General features: G+C 42.3%; 1 protein-coding gene across 5 annotated transcripts in view; it reads left to right on the top strand.

Moving 5' to 3' along the window:
• The first annotated feature begins 1,034 nt into the window (after positions 1–1,034).
• dnaaf11 (dynein axonemal assembly factor 11) overlaps positions 1,035–14,093 on the top strand; it is a 40,260-nt gene continuing 27,201 nt past the window's right edge. For 2 of the 5 annotated variants that reach the window (XM_005457659.4, XM_005457657.3), the window contains exons 1-6: positions 1,268–1,370; positions 3,397–3,564; positions 3,854–3,931; positions 4,063–4,235; positions 4,625–4,845; positions 5,426–5,602. In XM_005457659.4, coding sequence (XP_005457716.1) covers positions 1,361–1,370; positions 3,397–3,564; positions 3,854–3,931; positions 4,063–4,235; positions 4,625–4,845; positions 5,426–5,602 — 827 coding nt within the window. In that variant the 5' untranslated portion in view covers positions 1,268–1,360. Of the gene's footprint in view, positions 1,371–3,396; positions 3,565–3,853; positions 3,932–4,062; positions 4,236–4,624; positions 4,846–5,425; positions 5,603–14,093 lie in introns of all 5 variants that reach the window. The other 3 variants (XM_025900435.1, XM_005457656.4, XM_005457655.4) reach the window with 3 other exon arrangements.

Below are 14,093 nucleotides of genomic sequence, written 5' to 3'. Positions count from 1 at the left end.
AACCCACATTATTTCCCTAGTAAAGTATTAATAAAGTATTCTGATTCTGATTGTTTCAGGATGACCTGCCATTATCCAATGACACATCTGCTTACCTGTATCTTTTGCTCGTTTCTCCTCCTCTTCTTTTCTGTTTTTTCTAAACTGAGCACCTGATGGCTTTGAACTTTTACTTGTCCATCTTCCATTGGTTTTAATTTTGCACTCCAGTGTGAACACAAATCCCCCAACCCGAGGATCACCACAACATAACCTAACAGACCTACACCTTAGTTCACAGATTCACTTTGTCTAGGGTGTATTTCTGGGATTTCGCACAACCCAGGATTCAAATCATGAATACATAATGGGCTTGGATTTACAACATTATGAATGAAATGTGCTGTATTTGGAAGCAGCCCCCCCCCCCCCCCTCCCCTTTCGACTGGTTGTGTGAGACTTTAAATCATCAAACTGTAAATTATAAATTTTGAATTGTCATTGATCCCTTTACCCCGAGTCCTAAAGTGTATATTTATTTTCTTACTCTTCTTATAGTTATTGTTTGTTTACTTGCACTGCTGTAACTGGAGCCTCGTCGTCTCGTCTCTCTATATACTGGACTGTATGTAGCGACAATAAAGTTTACTTTGACTTCAGCAGCGCGCAGGCGCACCGAGGGCTCTCGCGCTCACTTTTCCCGTATAGAATTTCGAAAAAACATCGATGCAAATTATAAGTCTGTATCATGATGTCTGGTGTTTTCGTGTTTGTTGGTTTGTTTTTATTTTGTTTTATTTTGCGAGTTGATTATTAGATGCTGCTCCAGCCAGCCAGAGAAGCCCCCGCCACCCGCCATCTCCTCCCTGTGCCGCAAGCAGCAGGCGCACCTCGCAAACGGAGGGCGCCCTTGCTCTCAGCAAATGGGCGATAGAAAACCGATCGGTGCCTTTGACATTCCCAATATGCGCTGGCTGATGTCAGGGCAGCATGAGTACGAGCAATTTATTTTTTTATTTTTTTTGCCGATGCCCGTGATGCCGCCCCCCACCACGATGCCGCCCCGGGCAACCGCCCATGTCGCCCGTATCAAAAACCGCTACTGGGAAGAGCCTAGCAAAATGCCTCTTCAAGTGATTAAAGTAAGCACACTTCAAAGTTAAACAGCACCACACATCTGAAAAGATCTCATCATTCCTATTCGTGAATACCCGCGCCTCCGTCGTGACAGTCTTAAAATCAGTAGAGGGTAATTTCAAAAAGCACCGTCAACACTGTAACTTCATTTGTAGTCCGTTTGGAGTGGTGCAGTTTACCACAGCACTCGAACGCAGCAGCTGCTGTTTGGTTTCCAGGGCAACGGTTGGCCACGGAGAGGACGATGGTTTACAGTAAGTGAAAGAAATAGAAGCAAAAATAAATACCGATAAAGCACCATGTGTTGTTTTAATGTTAATAACTGATATAATAACTGTTGTTTGTGTCCTGTCCGTGAACTTTTGTTGTGTTAAAACCCGCTTTGAACCGGTTTGTACCCGGTATGAGCTCACGGGACGGTCATGGCGGTGAAATTCAAGCTAGCATGTTGTTAGAAAACGTTCACTGTTGATCAGGAAGTATTTCCAGAGTGTTATTCTGTCTTAGTAAAAATAGTTCTCTCATTCTCTGAATGATTAAAAATATATATTCATATATCTGTGAGCAGTTCGAGTACTTGTATACCGTGATAGTTTGAAGACACTTGAAGGATACTAGAAACATAGTTCGGAATGAAAGTGAGTTTTTTAATGGTGTTCTGGGTTTCTCAAACATCACAGGTGTATGTTTACAGGGAACTAGACGAGGTATAAAGATTGTGATACTGGGTTTAAAGTTGATTTGGTTGCAGCTTAAACGTGTTTTTAACCCTGAAAATTTCTTATGAATCAAAAAAAAAAATTGCATTTTTCAGCCCACTCTTATGTACTCTGAGGGCCTGTCACTCATTAAATATCCATAACTCGAAGTTAAATCTTTGTATAAATTTATTATACAAAAATCAGCTGACTCTGAGGGGGGTCAGGTGATTTTTCTTTCCAGATTTTATATGAAAAGACCCAAACTCCTCTTTACTTTGACTACATTGAGAAATTAAAAATAATGTTATTTTTATGGTGCTAAAAATAAGAGGTTTATTTATGTGGGAGAGGATTGCTCTGAGTTTTTGTGTTTTAAAAAGTACTTTAAGTAAAGACAGGCACGCTTTAACTTAACTTGAATTTATGAAAACAGAATTATGTTTTTGTAAATTTCAGCTTTGAACACTTTTTTGGCCATGAAAGTAAAGACATCCTAATTATTTAAAAAACGGATTATTTCAGCTCATCAGGATCCTGTTTTTAACCGACTTAAAACTATGTTTAACAACAAACATGGCTATTTAGTTTTATTTTTCTAATTAGCATCTACTATAAATTAATATTGATTGAATAATTTGTGATTAGAGATTAAGCGAAGCAGGTTAAACCAGCCTGCAGCAGTGATTCTGCCCAACACCTCCTGACCTGCTGAGAAGATTGACTAGAAAGAGAGAGCAGATTTCTCCTGTTTTGGCTTCCCTTCATTGGCTTCCTGTTAAATCCAGAATTGAATTCAAAATCCTGCTCCTCACATACAAGGTCCTAAATAATCAGGCCCCATCTTATCTTAATGACCTTGTAGTACCATATCACCCTATTAGAGCACTTCGCTCTCGCTCTGCAGGCTTACTTGCTGTCCCTAGAGTATTTAAAAGTAGAATGGGAGGCAGAGCCTTCAGTTTTCAGGCCTCTCTTCTGTGGAACCAGCTTCCAGTTTGGATTCGGGAGACAGACACTATCTCTACTTTCAAGATTAGGCTTCAAACTTTCCTTTTTGCTAAAGCATATAGTTAGGGCTGGACCAGGTGACCCTGAATCCTCCCTTAGTTATGCTGCAATAGACGTAGGCTGCCGGGGATTCCCATGATGCATTGAGTTTTTCCTTTCCAGTCACCTTTCTCACTCACTATGTGTTAATAGACCTCTCTGCATCAAATCATATCTGTTATTAATCCCTGTCTCTCTTCCACAGCATGTCTTTATCCTGTTTTCCTTCTCTCACCCCAGATGGGTGCAGCAGATGGCCCCGCCCCTCCCTGAGCCTGGTTCTGCCGGAGGTTTCTTCCTGTTAAAAGGGAGTTTTTCCTTCCCACTGTCGCCAAAGTGCTTGCTCATAGGGGGTCATATGATTGTTGGGTTTTTCTCTGTATTTATTATTGTGCGAGCTACTGTACAATATAAAGCGCCTTGAGGCGACTTCTGTTGTGATTTGGCGCTATATAAATAAAATTGAATTGAATTGAAAGATGGTTTTATTATAAACGGGTTCAGATGAAGTTCAAAGAAAAATCTGTTTCAGTCACAGAGGATTTGATCCGCCGGCGCGCCGAGCACAATGAGTGTGAGATCTACTCCCTGGAGGAAGTTTCTCTGCATCAGCAGGACATCGAGAGGATCGAACACCTCGACAGGTGGTGCAGGGAGCTGAGGATCCTCTACCTGCAGAACAACCTCATCCCCAGGATCGGTGAGACGGGCCTCAGTGTGGGTAGAACCCTTTGAAGAAAGAAATGGCCGCATTTTAGAGTTGGCTTGGTTTATTTACTGAATTATCACCAGTTATTATGAAAGTGAGGCCTTGAGAACAGTTGTGGTATTTATGTTTGAGCCACTACTACTTTAGCTGCTGTCAGTCAGATGTTAGATGTGTTGTCACATCATCTTACCAAGGAAAACATTCACCCGTTATATTATAATAATATAACGTCATGAGCTGCGTTTACAGGAACTTTGTGATTTTGTTTTTGTTCATTTAGAAAATGTTGGCCGACTGAAGAAGCTGGAGTACTTGAATCTGGCCTTGAACAACATTGAAGTCATTGAAAACCTTGAAGGTCAGTGCATAGAGTATGTACAGGCTTTAATTCAGCGCTTGTTCCTGTGAAATGTGTCTGTTTAATCAGAGTTTTTCTGCCTGTAAACATGTAAACATGTCGCCTTTCTGTTTCTACTTCCTGCTCGTCAGGCTGTGAGAGCCTACAGAAACTGGACCTGACGGTGAACTTCGTGGGCCGCCTGAGCAGCGTGGAGTCCCTGAGACACAACATCCACCTCCGAGAGCTGTTTCTGGTGGGGAACCCCTGCACGCGGTTCGAGGGCTACAGGCAGTTTGTGGTGGCTGCACTGCCTCAGCTCAAGGTAACGTCTGAGGTGGATCCTCGTCTACATCCAGAGGGGCGGAGGCTGAACATGTGAACTTTTAATTCTTTTACAAACACCTGCTGTAATTTGTTTGGGTTTTCTTATTTTTTATTTATGATTGAGGCAGCTGAGCTCCGTATGGAAGATTGTGATGACAAAGTATTTGAATGAATGAAGGAAAAGTGTCTGCAGGGATTCAGTTAGTCTGATGTTAAAAGGTCAGAGCTGAGAACACTTCAGTGAAAGCAACAGCTGCTGAAGCTCCAGGAGAAAAATGTGTGAAAGTTGTTTAAAGACCACTGAAAGCAGTTTGGTCGTCAGGCTGTGAGCTTAAACCTTGACAGAGGTTCAGAGTTTGAGTCCCAGCTCTCGCTCTGTGTCCTCAGAGTCTGGACGGGACGGAGATCAGCCGGTCAGAACGGATCCGAGCCTCGCAGGGTCTGGAGGAGGTGAGGAGGCGCGTCGCTGAGCAGGAGCAGGAATACCTGAGGAGGAGAGCTGAGGAGAAAGAGGAGGCGAGGAGGAAGGAAGCAGGAGTTGAGGAGGAAAAGAAGGAGAGGAAGCCAGGCTTTGACGGCCGCTGGTACACCGACATCAACAACACGGCGTGAGTGAGAAGATAAATCATTTCTCTTTAGGAAAGTTTGTACAGAAAGTTTCTGAGATGCTGCGACTACAAACTGCAGTGAGACAAGATTTCACTTTTTATTAAAGTTCCTGCTAATACACATGATTATGTTGAACAACTCTGGTCTCAAACAGCAGAATATTCAAGTCAAATAAGTGAAACTGTTAAAATCAGGAGGAAGAGGGAAAAAAAGTGACAAATATGTTTGCTGTGTGGACTAGATTTGGCTTATGAGCCTCTAATTGGAAACTCTCCTGTATCTGCTTTACACTTAGAGATTTGTTTTGGAAGAAGGCAGTCAGAGGTGTCACTAACAGCGATAGAGGGTGTGAAAAGTAACAATAAGTGACGATAACATCTTAAAACTTATTCTAAAACTATAGGGAATCAAGATCCAGGACCTTTACTGCCAGTGTGCAGCCACAGCAAAGTTACTGTTATGCCACCTTCACGTGATTCATAGCAACACTTACAGGTCACCCTGATGAGTTCGGGTGATCGGAGAGTCTTTAAACTGTCTTTAAAAACTCAGTGATGACCTGAGACCTTCTGGTTTCAGCAGTCCAGAGTCAGAGGAGAATAAGGAGAACCGGGAGCTGAAGGAGAACCCAAAGAACCTAGAGGAGGATGAGGAGCAAAGGGAGCGCGAGTTCTGGCACACACCGTGCAGCTTCACCCCCGAATCTCGTCTGGAGGCTCACCGGCACCTGGAGGAGAAGAGGCGGGCCAAGGAGAAGTAAGTGCTGTGAGATCTGAGCACCACGCCGTCTTATTTAGAGCTACATGATTAAGTTCTTCACCAACATGCCGGGAATTTGGACCTCCTGCTTCATAATCATTTGTTCTGACAAATTTAATCAAATACTTTATAATTTAATATATTACAAATGACAGAAAGTGGTAAAAACTACACATTAACATAATAAAATGCATATTTTAATGATATTAATTTACTATCAGGGAAAACTATATAAACAAACAGAAAATCCAGTTTAACAGTGTTTAACAGTCACTATTAATAATCATTTACTAAACTGTTGTAATGAACTCACTGATTAATCAGGCTGTATGAAATAATGAGATCAGTGAGGCCCAGACATCAAATATGTGAACAGGAGATTTACTCAGAGTGAACCTCAACACATAAACGAACATTAACAGGCTGTTGTCAGTGTCAGCTACAAACTTCTGGGGGAGGACATAGAAGAAAAAAACCACTAAATTTATCTTTATTAATCAGAAACATTTACTTGTGTGATGTAAAACGCAAGGACATTTTAATATGGTGTTTTTTGGTTGCAATTTACTGGTTCAGCCACCAGATGTCTCTATAATCTCACTTGAAATCTGCAGCAGCAGATCCCAAATGGTGGGATTTTTGTTACAGTCAGTAATTACTATTTGTCTGACTGGCATAAATTAGAGGCGTGGCTTATATTTAGAGGTGTGGCCACTGTGTTTGACAGGTATGCTGAGTGTAGCTGCTGGGTGTCTGCTAGGCCTCACGTCTGCTTGTGTGCGCTTTTTGTAATTACCCTCATGCAAACATTTTAACTGAAACTTTCACCATTAGGGGGCAGCACTGTGCTTTGTGATGTGTGCCACTGTTTTTAACTCTTCTTTTTTAGCCGTTCCCATTTTCCTCAAGACATTTTCTTTTCCCATGTTACCCTATTAGAAAAGAATGTGCTATTAATGACTTTCCTGTTTAAATAAAGGTTATATTGACTCGCTGCACCACCTTGTGGTACAAAGGAATACCATAAAACAAGTACAGCCTGGCCTTAGTTCAGCTTCAGGTGAAATCTCTTCAGCACAATACAGAAATGCTTGAACACAAAGTCGTAGCAGTTGTTTCTTCATATTCTTTTGAAGCTTTTAAATATTAAATTAATCACAGAAATTTTACAATAAACATATTTAATGTGATTATGTAGTTTCCTGTGCAGTTAATGGTGCTAACAGACCATCATCTATGTTGTGAATGAAATTCTAGGATTCTGTCAGGAGTGTGTGATGCACCTGTGCAGGCTGTAGACGCAGCTGATAATTTAGCTGTTCAACCTCATGTCCAAATATCATCATTTACAGCGTCTGAAAAAATGTTAATGTAGACACTTCAAGATGGGTGATGCCACGATGGCTCCGCCCATCATTTATAAAGACTCTAAAACCTTAAAACAGGTGGAAGAGCACAGCTGTCTGAAATGTACCTGCTGTCCACAAACGTTTGGCTGTGTTGTCTTTTTTCTGTGATGTTGACTTTGTTAGCTGTTTCACCAGGACAACACTTAATGTATTTTGAGTCGAGGGTGGTGTGAAGCAGCATGAATCAGACATAAATACGTTGGCTGACGGGCAGTCGGCAGGATGAGTGCCGTCCAGCTCGGTCTGTCGGGTTAATGAGGAGCTCTCAGACGAACAAAGTGTTCTGTACCTGAGGCGAGGCGGTGGCGTCAGAGAGACGAGTGGGTTCAGGCGGTCAGCGAGGATTTTGTTCTGTCGTGTTTGTGAAGAATGACTCGGCCGGTGAGCTCGAAGATGCCAATAATCCTGAGTGATTTACATCCAGGTGTCAGAGCGGGACTGACTGATGAGACTCAGTGGCGACTGAAATCTGTCTAAAAGTACTGACCCTGAAGCCCCGAAGCCTAAATATACAACAATCAGGCTTGGATTAGAGGAATAATATTATAACTAAAGAAGAGTTTGTACAGTCTGCAGTGTCACAGCTTCTGTTCTGTGCTGCTGCACGTTTAAAACTGCAGCTGGAGGAAAAATGAACAAAGAAGAAAAAAGCCAGAATTCAAACATGAAGACGCTTTAACATCTTTAAAACGCATAACAGCAAAGTGTGCAGTGGAGTAACAGGAGACGATGGAAGCTGCACTTTGACTGAACTGTTAGCATGTTAGCAAAATTAGCAGGTTTATATTACAGGTTATGTATAATGTTACTGAATTTAATGAATGCTTTCTAAACTGATGGATTATATACTTTTTTAAAAAATTCAAGCACTCACTTTTGGGCCTCTGAACGTCTACTTTCAGCTTTAACTCGAAGAGTTTATTTAAAGTCTGCACTTCAGTCTTATCCTGAAGAGGAAACAAGATAAAAACGTCTGTCCAGACATTTATGGACCTAACTGCATAAATGTAAATGTTTGATGTCATTTACAAACAATAAGGAGTATTTAGAGTCTAAAATGTCCAGTTTTTCCAATAAATTATTAAGTTTTAGGGATATATATATATTCTGTATGTAAAGCATAGACTGTATGTTTACACTGTATACTCGGTCTATGAAGGTCAAACTGCCCAACTGCCACACACTCTGCAGACTAATGACTCACACTAAAGACATAACTGGAGCGTTTTGAGGTGTTTCAGGGCAGATTTGTTGCTGACGTGTTCGTGGTTTTGATGTTGTGGATGTTGTTGATGTCAGACGGCTGTAGAGCGTGAGCCGGTGGTTCGTCACATCAGTCGTGTGGGTGAAATGAGGGCGGTTTGAGTCCCGTCAGTTTCAGAGCTGACGGCACAGAAAAAGTTAACTGTGTGAATACTGAGCTTCCCTTTGCTCTGCTTTGAATTCCTGTTTATAGATTCTTTATACGATATATATATATATATATACACACACACACACATGTATGTGTATAAAACACAACAGAGGTAAAAACAAACCCCAGCTGTGGAAGTGACAATGAAAAACGTGAAGGATCGAGACACTGACGATTGATCAGTGTGATAAAGGAAGAAGAAGACGTGAGGTTGCTGCTATTAGCCGTTTACTGTTACCTGTCACTCCTGGAGCCGGTCCGACACGTTTTTGTCTCCCCAAAAACACTTCTGCTGTGTTTTGTGTGCTTTTGCAGCATTTTTGTATTTGCTGCTGTTTTTTTTAAAGTTGCAATGGATTTGACCTCTCAGGGCCACCGTACAGAAGCCACACTTTTTAAGCACACTGTGGACAAATTAAAGTTACAGCTCTCTCTGCCTGCTGTTAGGTGAGGGCTTCAGACTAACAGCTGATAAAATGTCAGAGGCGTGCTTGTAAAAGGACTTTGATTTCAGTCACCTGTGTAAATCTGATGAGCTGTGATTAGCTGATTGCACACAAACTGTCTTTAAAATGTAGCCGCTGACTGTTTCCTTTGCAGTGGCCCTACTCGGATTACAGCGCTGGTCTGTCATGAGTCTAATTATTTTGCTGTAATTAGCGCTCACCTGTAAGGTGACCCTCTTACCAGGGTGTTAATTGAGTATGTGTAGTGTGTTAAACATCTGCTTCTGAAAGTGTTTCTGTCTTAAACACACACACACACACACACACACAGATTCCCTGTCAGTATGCTGATATCAGCCTGCAGCTGTGAGGTTTCCCTCACTGAGAGCAGCCCGGTCAGAGTGCAGGGGCCCAGAAATGCTGATTATTCCAGTTTACAGTGAACGCTCCTCTGTGGGAGAAAAATGATGCAGATTAGCTGGAAAATCACTGATTTTTGTAACCGTCTGTGGTTTGTGTTGCACTTTTTACGACTTCATTACAGCTTTGTGAGGTTTTTGCAGACAGGTTGATGTCTTCCATGTGAGAGACCAGTGGCAGTGACAGGTTTTCAGTGTAGTATCCCGTTCCTCTTTGTGACTAATTTTACTCTCAGGACTGCCAGCAACCTTCAGCAACCACTCTCAGGTAGTCAGGAAATACACATCAGTTCGTAGACTGGAGGTTGCCAGCTGGTCTCCAGGCCTGTCTCCTTGTGGAGACCCTGGACAGGACTAATATGTGCTGGAGAGCCTATGTCTCAACCGGATTGGGAATGGGATTTTTGTCATCCCGGAAGAATCGGAGGAAGTGGCTGAGGAGAGTAAAATCCGTGCGTGCACTGAATACAGATAAGCAGAATAAAATGGATGAATGGATGGTAATAAACACTTGGATCTGTGTGATGTCACTGAGAGCAGATATCCCTAATATGGTAATCTGAGGCACACAGCTCCGCCTACTTTTAGTTCATATCTTCTTTTAAGGATATAAACACTTTAATGATGTTTTCATTCAGTGGCTCTGTGTTTAAAAAGACTTTCCTGAGTGTTGTTCTGATCCTGACTGTCTGTCCCCTGTGGAGCTTTTACCTTCCTCAGGTAAGAGGAGGAATTTATCAGTGATCCCAGCTGCAGTGTCCTTGGGTGAAGGTTGAATTCATCCCTTTTCCTTCCCGTTCGCAGTCATTTGAAGATCCTAGTGTTTGAGGAATATCATTTTTCATTCTCGCTCTTCTTGTGTTTCCATGATTCTGTCTTGTGGAGGCAGAACTGTAGCTGTGATTAGAGACCGTCCAGATAAACTTGACATGTAACAGATCTGCAGAATAATAAACACACAAAGCCTGCTCCTCTGGGACTCCGGGGTCGCTCCGAGCTTCCAGTTCACCGGGCGATGAACCCTGCTGCAGGCTCTGAATATTAAATCACCACCTCTGGTCACCAGGAAAACAGTCAGTGTCTCTTAGAGGACAGAAGGCCAAAAAGCTCCAGTGTTTCTGTTTCTGTCCACCTGTTCATTACAGTTAGAATACACATAAACATGTTTGTCACATGGTCGATCCTCCAGCTTTGTTCTCTTTGTTTTCTTTGAAGTCAGGATGTGAAAAAATGCAGATGTTACAATGACACTCTGTCTTTTTTATTCTTTGGAGTGTTTCAGAGATATAAGTCAGGATTACTGCCAATAAATAACTCTTCTAGCCAGCATCATCAGCAGGATTTAAACTCATAGTATGCTCGTTACCCCCGAGATCTTCAGCCTCATAAAGAGATGAAGGAGCTCTGCGCTGGCATTAGATGTGTGCAGATGTTGCTATGACAGCCTCCATGGTTCAAGCTCCACATCACGATGTTAGCAGAGCCTTTAATCCTTACGTCAGTGTGCTTGTTTTTATAAAGCCTTAAAGATGAAAGTAGTTTTTGTTTGCTAATTTCTGAGCTATTTAATCACTAAATAAGATGCAAAATAAGCACCGATGCAGCACCTTATGTAATCTGAGAAATTTACTGTATTACCTTTTCTTAAATTCAAGAATCCACAGACAGGCTCTGTGGATTCTTGTCAACATAAAATTAAAGCTTTTCTATCCAATGAGAGGAACTCTGTGAGGACTTTATGGATAAATTCCAGTTTTCTGAAAATCTTGTTAATAACTTGCTCTGTGGTCTTAAACCAAACCCTAAAACAAAGAGCTGGGTGTCGTTTCCAGGCGACACAGAAACATCAGACTATGTGTTTCAGCAAAACTTGTTGAGTTCTGCCGTCGTGGCTCCTGTGACGTAAACAGAGGAGAATATTTCTCAGGATAAAACGATGTTTCACAGCACTGAGGCTGGGTCCAGGATCACTGGATGCTGTAATAAATCAGCGAGGCCTGACACATCTGCTTTACTTGGTCATTTTTCCACTTTAGGCAAAGCTTTAAAAAAAAACAACTTTCTATTCACCGGCCGCTCGTCTCGCTGACCTGTGGACGCAGCGCTGACTCACAGCGTTTAGCTTTCATAACACCTCGAGCCACAGAGTCACAAACAGCTGAGCTGTGTATGACAAACATTGTGGAAGTGTCTCGCTGCTTAATCTCTGCCCACAGGAAACGCCTCACATCAGCCCAGAGGTGTTTCAGCATGTCGGGCTGTGCACGCAGCGTTTCTGCCTCTCCTCTTCGTTTGTTACCCTAACCCTAACCCTTAAATCTGCACAGTCTTTAAATGTATGCCGAAAAATGTAATCCAGCCTCAGTCGTTTGCTGAGGTCAGTTGGATTTAGAAGATGTGAGGTTACACCTGGTGTGATGGCTGAAACGCCAACAGCTGATAGTCCACCTACTTATCCACATTACAGCAGCATCCCGGGCCAGCGCGCTGTCCAAGCAGAAAATCAGGTTGATACGGCTTTGCCGTTTTTACCGCCTCCCCACGCACGGCTGTCAGAGCGCGCTGACTTGATGCGTGCAGTCGGGCCGTCACCGGATTGTCAGGAAAGATGAATTTCCTGGTCCTGAGGTGGATTCTGCGATAAGGTCAGCCGGGAGACGAGCTCATGTTAAATGGTTGCTCTGTTCCTCTGAGAGGAGGGAAAACACCACACAGAGCCTGAAAACAGCCGAGTTTAAGGAACCCGGCGGGCTGATGGATGGAGGCGGGTGGATGAGATGGAGCGATGCAGATTTGCATAAAAGCTTCACGTGCTGCTTTAATGAATGTTGACGTGAAACACAGTCACTGCTCAAGTGACTCTTTGATAAAAACATGATCGATCTCACAGAATTTCTCATAGTTCTGAACTCTTTAATAAAACTGACAAATGACAAAATGACACAATCACAGATTTTAGATCATCACCACGCTGCTTCCAGGCTGTAGCAACCATTCAGTGACATCACAGCGATCAAGTTTAAAAGGTTTCTGCCTCCTAACTTATTAAAGTGCATCACAACAATCAGCAGTTAGCAGTTAGTATGACTATTGGCTAAACCGAACCAAGCTTTTCTTGTTTCCTCTACAATACTGAGTACTTCATCAATAAGCTGTTAAAATAAAAAACTTCTCCTGTGCCACTGTGGGCATCAGTTCATGCACATCTGTCTCCAGATGTGAATTTTTAACTCCTTTGAGTGGAAAAAGTGGAAAAGCTACACTTTGTGTACGATTCTGTAAATAGAACACCTGAATGATGAAAAAGTGTTTTCAGTTTAATAAAAGTAAATAAATAAAAATGGTGAATTCAGACTGATAATTCTAAATATCATTATTCTGCTGTAGGAGCAGAGTAACTGTTACTAGATGTTTAAAACTCATATATAATCACCTGCTGTAACTCAAAGTGGGTTATACAGATGTTGCTTCGCTGGTGTTTATTTATGACAGTATTGACATCTCTAAGTTTGTTATTGACCCTCTTTTAGCCTCTTTCATCTCCTCCAACGACACCACTAAATGCACCAGTGCGTCTGTTTTCTGCTAGAAGCAGTTCACTGTCAGAGTCTTTTCTACCTGATGCAGGTAAAATGACGACTTCGGAGCAGTTCAACTGAAACCAGAGATCTACGATTACTGTCATCTTTTGTTTACAGAGTAAAGCAGTAGAATAACGACACTGTGTCTGCGTTTAGTTTGCTCCAAATAAGAAAACACAAACACCTAAACGTCCATTTTACAGTTCAAACCTCAAATTGGAAAAGCTGCACAGAACACATCCAACCATCCGTCCATCTTTTTCCACTTCCAATTAATTTGAATTCAATTCAGTTTTATTCATATGGTGATAAATCACAACAGTCACCCCAGGTGCTTTGTATTCTAAGGAACGACCCAACAATTTAAAGTTACCTTAAAATATTGATCTGTTTTAGTGCTGGTGTCTTCTTGGTGTCGAGCTGTATTTGATGGAAAGCTGTTTTCTGTTGTGTAATCGTGGTCTCTGACTCTCACAGCTCCTCTATGATGGATGACTTTGCCGGTGTGCTGTGTGTCACTGTAACAGCAGCAAACAGATGTTGGGTTCAGAGCTGCTGCACCACCTCACTGTCCTCCGCGCGGGGACTGCAGCTGTGAATCCAGCGGGGATTTGGACTTCTCTGCGGGCCGAGGCGTGCATGGCTAACTGAGCGTTGTCTGAACAGATCGTCCTCAGCTCTGGAGCTGTCACTTCTGACGTCTCCATTACTCTGCTGTTTGACAGATGCGCCGTCACAGTCCTTAAAAGATAGAAGTTATGGGTTTACAGCTCAGGCAGCCGCACTGTGACCTTGACGAGTCGACAGTATGTGGCATCGAGGGAAAAGCTGCTGTTTGAACGGAAAGCGATGGAGATGCTCATTCTGTTTGGATAAGTCCTGTCAGCCTCACCTCAGACTAACACCACCACATCCAGGAAGTGACTAAAGTATAAACGAACCAATTATAAATTTGGACTCTAGTGGAAGTCAGAGTCCCGCGTCATTAAACCCAGAGTGATGCTGAAGAAAAAGCCCAACATGAAGCTCTTAAAGTCTAAACTCATCACTTTCACACTCACTTTGAACCATTTAGGGAGCCCTTGGATCCTGAGTGGAAGCAGTTTGTTTACCAGAAACAATCAGATGGGCCAAATCAGTAAAACTGTCTAATCAGCTATAAAAACAAACCAAGAAGATAAACCGTCCATTCATAAAACTAACAGTTAGAACACTGTCA

Source organism: Oreochromis niloticus, linkage group LG18, assembly GCF_001858045.2.
Source record: "Oreochromis niloticus isolate F11D_XX linkage group LG18, O_niloticus_UMD_NMBU, whole genome shotgun sequence".
Taxonomy (NCBI): Eukaryota; Metazoa; Chordata; class Actinopteri; order Cichliformes; family Cichlidae; genus Oreochromis; species Oreochromis niloticus.
Note: the sequence above shows the minus strand (reverse complement) of the source record. Positions and strands in the feature narration are given on the sequence as shown.